This window comes from Neltuma alba, unplaced genomic scaffold, assembly GCF_004799145.2.
Source record: "Neltuma alba isolate B1F8T4 unplaced genomic scaffold, ASM479914v2 tig00011050_pilon, whole genome shotgun sequence".
NCBI lineage: Eukaryota > Viridiplantae > Streptophyta > Magnoliopsida > Fabales > Fabaceae > Neltuma > Neltuma alba.
Genome location: NW_021635797.1, coordinates 58,682 through 68,029, shown reverse-complemented (window position 1 = coordinate 68,029; position 9,348 = coordinate 58,682). Strand labels below are relative to the sequence as shown.

Genomic DNA, 9,348 nt, shown 5'->3' with positions numbered 1-9,348 from the left:
TATATCATCAAGTTCCAAATAGCATTTTAAGATCATGTTCTATCAAAATACTCACAAACATCATATTAGCACACATACCAAACAAAAATTGGTTACCCCTTGTCAAAGTAAAGAGAATTATACCACATATGGAACCTCGTATTCAAGCCAACAAAATCACAAGTGGTCTATACAACTAAATAACCACAATTAGTACTTTAACTAAATAAGTGGTTATACAGAGCAAATTCTGCCTTAATCCCTTAACAACCAAATCTCATCATAACCATGACTTAACCAATCTAATATCAAATTTAACTTTCTAAAGCCTTAATTGACTCATCCAAACCATTCATTAAGCTTAGGTTATACACTTCAATCAAAAACCCTAATTTCACATTTAGGGCTTCAACCTCAAAATACCCATTTGAGAATCTCCAATTCTAAGAACAATCCAAACCATCTAAACCTTAATTCTAGCTCATAATGGAATCATCCAATCCTCAAAACTTATTTCAAATCACAACAATATCATCAAACATCTTAATCCTCCAAAAATCACAAATCCTTAGCTCAAATTCCACAAAACTTCAAATATAAGAAAACTAAATTGATCAACTATCTAATGTAGTCCATATAAGTTATTTAAATTCAAAATATTCAGTCAAACTTGCCCAAAATCCAAAATTATCAAAAGCCTAGCCAAAAACCTCAACCCAAAATTTGAAAATAAAGAGGGAATGAGAGAAAACAAGGTTATATTTCTTACTTAGACATAGAAAGCTCAAAACTAATTTTAATAAGACGAAAATATGAACATTACCGGAGCCTAAGTCGTCCTTCCTTCATTCCACTTCAAAAATCCTGTTATAATGCAATTTTATAAAATAAACACAACCTAGATGGTTGTTACTGGAAACAAACTTAAAACTAATACAAACAAACAACAAGAAATTAGAAAATTCTAATCTCCTTTATCACTTTCTGCCTCTCAGTAGAAAGAAGAAAGTTGATCAAGGAACCAAAAGGAGCTCTCAAGATTGTGTGAAAGTTTAGCTAAATAATCAGTTGGATGGTTTACACCCCTATACACATGACAAATTGTAATCTTCCAATCTCTGTTAAGGAGTAGTCTAGCATTGTCAATGATATCCTTGAAAGGGTGTTGGCCATCGCATCCCCTGGTGAGTAGGTTAATAGCCTCTAAGTTGTCAGAATAAAATGAAATTTCCTTTAGATTCGTGCTTCAGCATTTGTTCAGGCTATGAATGATCCCAGTCATCTCTGTAATCGTAGGGGGCACGTTTGTTAGTTTGCAATTGAAACCAACAATTCAATTTCTTGCATCGTCCTGTATCACTCCATTACAACTGCTCCTTCCATTCGGTAACACAGAGCCATCAACTGCCAGTTTTATCGTCCCTTCCGTATGGCCACTACTTGGTTCCTTAATCGTCTTATGGAACTTATAAAACTTGCAGTGTTTTACTAGGTCTGATCTAGGCATGCTCTGAAAAAGCTTGAAAACCCATTATGGGGGATCATCTCTACTGGATGTGCTAAAAAGACGGTTGCATTCAGCCACCCATATGTCCCAGCAGATGTAACCATAAGGGGTAGCCCAAGGTATCTTCTCGGTCTTGTCACTTCCTATTTGATTTGTGAGATTCCAAGCAACCTACTCCGCGTCTTGTTTTGCCACAAAAACACTCCACTTTGAGGCCTTAATTATTGATTTCCATCTGTCTTTAGCATTGACACACTCACGAAACAGATGCACAGATGTTTCCGCCTGGTTACAACCAAAAGGGCATCTTGGATCCTGCTGAACACCCCTGTCCACCCCCAGTTGCGCTGTGTGGATCCTATCATGGCAAAAAAGCCACATAAGAGATTTGATCTTTTCCGGGACTCTCCATCTCCAAAGAAGTCTCCAAACGCTCTCTGTCGGTCGCCCAGTACCTGCAGAAATGAAAGAGTATGTAGATTTAATAGTAAAGATATCGTCAGTGGATGGTTTCCAAAAAAATTTATCCTCTCCTCTCTCCTGACTAGGTGGGTGTGCATAAGAGATTCGACCCACCATATGAGGGTGAAACCATCGAAGAAGTTTCTGTTTGTCTCACTCTCCTCCATTCGTCACATAGTCAACCACACGCTCCTCTCTCCATCAATCATCATTTCAAGACCAGAGATGATATCAATCAAGAGGGTGTTGATTTCATATCAGTTATCAAACCAAAAGGATGTAGAAGTCCCATTGCCTATTTTTCTCCCCACTCCACTCTTGAACCTTAAATCCAAATGGTATTCACTAAGAGGAGGATTTAATATTAAATTTTAAAATTTTAAAAAGTTATTTGTACATGATTTTTTTTTGGGGGTTAAGCACAGCTACCATTTAAATTCGCATCAGTGTATTCCGCTCGAATCTGTTTGGTTATTTGTACGATTTTTGGGAAGGAAAATTTATGTTTGCTCTGGGCTTGGGGACAAAAATCTCTGCGCCATCCGCCGTTTCGGTTCGAACCGAAAAATCCTCTCTCGTCCCTGAGAAAAGCAATTCTTGGCTCATGCTTTGGGGCAGCTGGATAAGAAGATGCTCGTAATTCTTCGCCCATGCAATCCTTGCTACTTTCCCGACTGTACGGCGCCTTGGAAGGAAACTGGCACTCCAAGCAACGCACTGCTCAAGAAATCATATCTTAAACCCCTTCCAAAACCCCAAAAGTTCTCTTCTTTTGCCACTACCGGGCTCTCCGATACCTCCATCTCTCTATTTTCCCGAAAGTTTGCATTTTGGAGCACCACCCGTGTCGTCTTTTGTTCAAAAAATGGAGAAGCCGACGGATTTTCGAGTACCCAGTTGTCTCAAGAATCTCCCGGTGAAATAATTCAAGAACCCGAAAAGCTTGGTTTACTGAACAAGCCTTCCCCAATTCCTGATAAAAATGGGTTCCCTTTGGAAGTGGATATGGAGTCAGAGAAGGCAACTAAAGACGAGGAGGAGGCTTTGGCGCCATTTCTGAAGTTCTTCAAGGGAAGTGATGCTGTGGAGGTGGCAAAAGAGGAAGGAGGGGCATCGGAAGTTTTTGAGGAGAAAAGTGGTATAGGAGGCGTAAATGAAGAAGCTAAGAAGATTAATGTTGAATATTATGAACCCAAACCAGGGGATTTTGTAGTGGGTATTGTTGTTTCAGGTAACGAAAATAGACTTGACGTTAATGTGGGAGCCGACATACTAGGTACGATGTTGACAAAGGAGGTGCTTCCATTGTACGGTAAAGAAACTGAATACTTATTATGTGATTTAAATAAGGATTCTGAGAAATTCATGGTTCCCGGAAAGATGGGGCTTGTGAGGGACGATGATGTTATAAGTGGTATACCTCCGCCAGGAAGACCTGTTGTTGAGGTTGGAACCATTTTGTTTGCTGAGGTTCTTGGTAGAACGCTTAGTGGTCGGCCATTGCTTTCTACAAGACGGCTCTTTCGCCGGATGGCCTGGCATAGAGTGATGCAGGTTCCTTCTCCTTTCATTCTTCATTTTCCCTCCCTATTAAAGAAGCTTGACACAAATACTAAAGATACAGATGAATACAACAGAATGAAATATAGCGTTTAATGTAATTTGAGAAGTGTTATGTCCTACTACGAAATGATATGGTCGACCAATGTTATATTTAGTTTAGTTAGCAATTTTTATATAGGATTTGACTTTGGTGCAATAATTCTTATCACTACTTCAATGGAGATTACATTTTTCCTGTGTATATTTGACCAATATAGGTGATGTGACAGTGAGAAAATGGCATCCATGATCATAAGATTTAAATGTATTCTTTTTTGAATGTCTTGGGCAGATAAAACAGCTCAACGAACCTATAGAGGTTAGAATTACAGAGTGGAATACTGGGGGCCTGCTAACAAGGATTGAGGTCTGTATCATTGACCTGGTTCTTTATATCTATGTAGTACTTGAGTAAATATTTATCTCTTCTCAAATTTGTTGTGCAGGGTTTGCGAGCTTTCCTTCCCAAAGCAGAGCTTATGAAAAGAGTGAATTGCATTTCTGAGTTGAAAGATTATGTAAGTCAAATCCAACCTTTTCCAGAAAAATCAAATTTTCCATTTGTGGTAACCTAATAAACTGGCTGCTATTGGGGTTGAGTCTCTGACGATCATGCCCTTATTCAATAACATTTTTTTTTCTATTATGTTGATGAGGTAAAAGTGATAGATTCATAAATGAAAGTAGAGAGAGATAGAAGACAGAGAGAGTGGAGAAAAAAGAAGATTTAAGAATTATTAGATAGCATTATTCATAAAAAAAATTAGCTCAATTCAGCTAATCCTGCCCTTTTATACCTACAGCAATGAACCTAATGGCTATTAACAACTAACTTTCTTTAATTTCTTACATGAATAACTATTGTATCAGTTAGTAGCTTGAAAACTGGATATTGCTTTTGTCCTCTGATTCAGTTTGAGCCTTAGTTATTTTATTTTTGGGTCTTAATGTTTTGTTTAAGGTGTTGTATTTCAGTTTGTTTGAATATTAAGCTTTAATAAAGCTACTACATCCCACAACAATAATCTTGAGCAATTAACGCTATTATTATTAGGTTTAGAAAAAAAGCAAGAATCTCTTTTATTTTAAGAAGTGAATTTCCAATGAGGTACAACCATTATAATTTATGAATCCTGAAATTTGCTCTTTGAGCAAACTGCTTGGTTGCTGTGCATATACTAAGTTCTGCAGCTTAGCAAGTGCAACAAATGAGAGACTTCTGAAGCTCAGTGATAATATATTGAAAATAATAATCATCCGTAGTTGTTATTTCATGTTTTGCCAGACTTCTTTCCTAGATGCTTGTTAAAAGTTACAGCTGTCTGTCTATAATGATGTAGGTGGGATGCCAAATGTTTGTACAAATAAGTCGTGTTGACGAAGCTACAAACAACTTGATACTCAATGAACGGGAAGCTTGGGTCTGTATTTTTTTTTTAAAGTTATATTCTTTCATTTTTTTAGTTTCTGTATTTTAATGTTGAATTTTTAATTTTTCTGTCTCCATGAAATACTTGTGAAATTCATGTTGTCGCATGGTGTATCAGGAAAAGCTATACCTTCGAGAGGGAACACTTCTAGATGGGACTGTGAAGAAGATATTTCCATATGGAGCCCAAGTAAGAATAGGAGAAACTAACAGGAGGTGAGTGGTAGCTCAGATGTGGATTATAGATTCAGCATGCCTTTTTTTTCCCTGCTTGAAATGTTATAACTAGATTGAATGAGAACCAAGTAGGTGCAAGCCTTGTATGCAGGGGAAAATTCCATATGTATGCTTGGAATGTTATGACTAGGTTGAATATTGTCAATTTGCCTGCTTTGGTTTTGCCACTTGTGAAATAAAAGAAAACTTGACAAAAGTAGATATCAAAGATATAATGGATGGAAACTAGATGATGCGGCTATCGTAACGGACATGCATTTTTCTATCTTATACCCACTTATGACCGGGATCCACAATGTTCAACGTTGAATTGACTGATTGCTGCGTTAAAACCATTATATGGATCGCCACTATGATTTTTCCCCATTTTGGTGAAAGATTGTCCCTATGATTTAATTTCGCTTACAATTAATGGTTGTGGTCTAGGTTCTCTAGTGCTATAAGACACTGACTAGCTTTGCAAAAACAGAGAAAGTGAAGGTGCTTCTGGTCAGTGATTCAGTATCCGTGATTTCTAAGATGGTCCTTAAATGAGTCCGCATGCAAATAGTGACTATTGAAGAATTTTCTGCTACTTAATTTTTTGTTGGGGGAAATTTGAGGTATAAATCTGTGATACGCTCTTGGGGGATGCATTTCCCTTCAATAATCCTTCCACCGGCATTGTGGGCTTAGGAGGTTCATATTCAAGAACCCAGTGGTCAATTACCTTAGATAGTATTGCTGCTTTTATTGTCAAAGGTTTATCTATGCTCTGGCCTGCTTAGGTTTTGCTTGGCTGTATTGGCTCCGGAAGATCTATATGCTCAAGCTTCCCCCGGTTAATATCCCTTACCTGCTTGGGTCTAGATTTAACTTCATCGAGAACCCAATTAACGCCTCTTCTACAAAATAGTTGAACCAACGATAAATTCAACAGACTCATAAATGCAAGCAGGGTTGGCAATTTGATGAGAGCATGTCGGCAAAACCAAACAAATAAAAAGTAGATTAGAACATGGCTGTCAAAATTTGAAGATATAATAAGTTGATGTTTTAGTTATTTATTTGTGGCAGTATAGCATCTATAGTCATTCTGTGTTACTAGTGGTGTCAAATTTCTGCATTGCATTTGAACGTGAATTTAAAATTCACTTGGAATTCTGTATTTACTTTTTATTCTATTGATAATTTATTGAGTTGAATTCGTTAAGGTTCTTAAATTTTTCTTAGTTGAAGTTCGCATATTCTTTCCTCCCAACTGTTTTGCTCTATATCATATTCCATGGTTTATTATACCCTCATGATTATAACATAACAGTTAATCCAGATTTGGCAAGGGTTATAATTTATTCACAGGTTTTCATTTATGTTGCATACATCATTTCTCTTATTAATTTATTGAAGTGATGATATTCTATAAGGTGCATAGATTTCTATTACTGTAAAGATTTCTCATTTCCTTAAGTGTCAAATGTTTTTCTTATACACTGTATCTCTCCTCACTGGTCAATCTAGGGAAAATAATTGTCTGACCAGGCATGGCTTCTTTGTTGCCTTGTTATTGTGACTTTGCTGTATCTTGTCCTTCTGCATCGTTTCATCATGTGGATTTATAAATTGAGATTAAATCTGTCAAAGCATATCCTTTTGGCATATGATTTAAGGAACCACTCGTGTGCCTTTCAGTGGGTTGTTGCATGTTTCAAATATCACTAGAGCCGAAGTGACCTCTGTCAGTGACGTACTTTCTGTAGATGAGAAGCTCAGAGTTTTGGTTGTAAAGTCATTGTTTCCTGATAAAATTTCTTTAAGGTAATAACTTACTCTAAATTTCTGCTATAAATGTTCAAAGTATTGAGTTACTATTTGATCATAGAGCCATTTGGTAAAACCGAATCTGCCTTCCAAGCTAATTAACACCACTACTCCCCTTCATTTGTACTTCAATTCCACACGAACGATAAACTAATGCAACAATAACACAGAAAAAGGAATGAAAATCCTCTTATATTATTGTGTAGTCAGAGAATCACCATTCTTGAAAACTCATATGACATACTCTAATAGCCCTTAGGTTTTACTAGAGAGCACTCGATACATTGGGCATAGTGCTCATCACGTGTTATGTTTAATTTGATTTTTTTTTTTTTTGGTTTTACTGATGAATCTTCCAGTAGAGGACTTTTATATGTTGTAATTTACTGCAATGAGTTGCTTCTGATTTTAAATCTCTTTGTGGCATGAAGCATTGCAGACCTCGAAAGTGAACCTGGTCTATTTCTGTCAAACAAAGAGGTAATTTGAATTTATTCTTGACAAAACCCTTTTAGATGGTATTCTTATCAATTTAATAGTACTCCATTAATTTTTGGTGTCACTATAGTCGCTGGGTATGATTTTATTTCAACCCCTGAGAACATTGATCCCTGAAAATTTGTATAGATATCCATATAGTACCTTTAGAAGGGTCAAATTTGAATGAAATCATACTTTCTGGGCGCTAAAGTGGAACAAAAAAGAAAAAATCTTTGAATTATCAAATTGAAAATCACATCTTTTTCTGAGGACTAGTATTAGGTTTTTGTAATTAGTTTATTTCTTTCATTGATATGATTGGAATATTAGCTTAAATCTTAGATTGGGCTTGAGATGATGCTTTCTTTCCTATTTCAGAGAGTGTTTCACGAAGCTGAAATGATGGCCAGGAAATACAAGGAAAAGCTACCTCCTTCTTTGACCCGTCGACGGTCAGATCCCCTCCCAAGGAATTCCCTGCCTTTTGAAAATGAAACGCTCTATGCAAACTGGAATTGGTTTAAATTTGAAAAAGAATGAATATCATTTTGGGTTGAAGATAACGGAGAAAAGGGGCATGGGAGGGATAAAGTTTCTCCTAACCCAAATCAATCTTCTCAATCCAAACATATCTTCTCCAAGCACAGAACTAGTTTCTAGTGGAAGCTGAGATGAGTACTTGACGTGGAAAACAAGAACAATCTCATGGAAAATCTTTTGGTGAGGCCATTGTTCTGCTAATGGATCAAAGTTACTTTGCCATGCATCACACAGAGAGCTCAGGCCCTCCTTAACTTCGGGTAAAAGGATGAGTGTTTCTGGTTCGGCTTTCTTTTCACGTCAGGTCAATTTTGTTTTCATTTCTGACTAGACTTTGTAAATCTGTGTGTAAATTATGATTGATTCAGTAATGTAGAGCTACAATTATTGTTAAAGCATCTCTGTTCTATGGGGTGATATCGATAAATGATAATGCTTTCATTTCCTTAAGTAACTTGCCTTTACCTAAAGATGGGATAAAAGGGGTTAAAAGATAATAATGGGAGTGATATTATGAAGTCAGGACAAGTCTCTAGAGCTCATTGGAGCTACGATAAGCCTTTTTTTAAGTTTTTTTTTTTTTGGGGTTTATTTTTATTCAGATCGGTTGAATTATTTTTCAGTCTGGTTTGCCATTTTTTCACTTGTTCACTTATTCTTTAGATCGGTTCAATTGTTTTTTTTAACTTTCTTTAAATTGGTTGGGTTATTTTGGGCCGGTTTTACTTTGGTCATTTTGTTTTTTGTTTTTTAAGGTGGCATTTGGAACACTTAAAATGAGTATTTTTATTTAAGTTGAGATAAAACATTTTTTACATATTTTTTTGAATTTCGTAAAATCACTTTTAAGAAGATTATTTGCTCAACTAGTTTACTTAATTTTTAGTCCGGTTTACTGGTTTTACATCCAATTGACAGGTTTTGGGCTAGTTTGATTATTCAAGTATATCAAATAAGATTGCTCCTAATAAGATACTAGCGTCTATTAAAAAAAAAAAAAAGAGTTAAATCTAGTTGATGTAGTTAGTTTTTAATAATGTAACGAGTTTAGTTTTGAATTTTTACATTATTAAAATAAAGTTTTGATTGTTCATATTTAAAATATTTAATAAAGAGAATGTATCTTAGTTAGAAGAAAAATCAAGTTTTAAGTTGAGATAAAATGTATATAATATTTGTAAGACCGCACACACCATCAATTTCACTGAACAAAAGTGTGGAAGGAAAAAGAAGAATGGAAGAAGTTGGAGAACTTGAGAAGAACATGAGAAGTAACAAGAAGAAAGACAGATTTGAGTGGGAAATTACATGCATT

At 35.9% G+C, this 9,348-nt stretch overlaps 1 protein-coding gene across 1 annotated transcript; it reads left to right on the top strand.

Moving 5' to 3' along the window:
• The first annotated feature begins 2,447 nt into the window (after window positions 1-2,447).
• On the top strand, window positions 2,448-8,483 carry LOC114760920 (uncharacterized). Its single transcript, XM_028950229.1, has 8 exons — window positions 2,448-3,502; window positions 3,843-3,917; window positions 3,997-4,068; window positions 4,891-4,971; window positions 5,098-5,195; window positions 6,885-7,010; window positions 7,445-7,493; window positions 7,872-8,483. Exons 1-8 carry the CDS (start codon window positions 2,579-2,581, stop codon window positions 8,031-8,033), a joined length of 1,587 nt encoding a protein of 528 aa, XP_028806062.1. The 5' UTR covers window positions 2,448-2,578; the 3' UTR covers window positions 8,034-8,483.
• The last annotated feature ends 865 nt before the right edge of the window (window positions 8,484-9,348 follow it).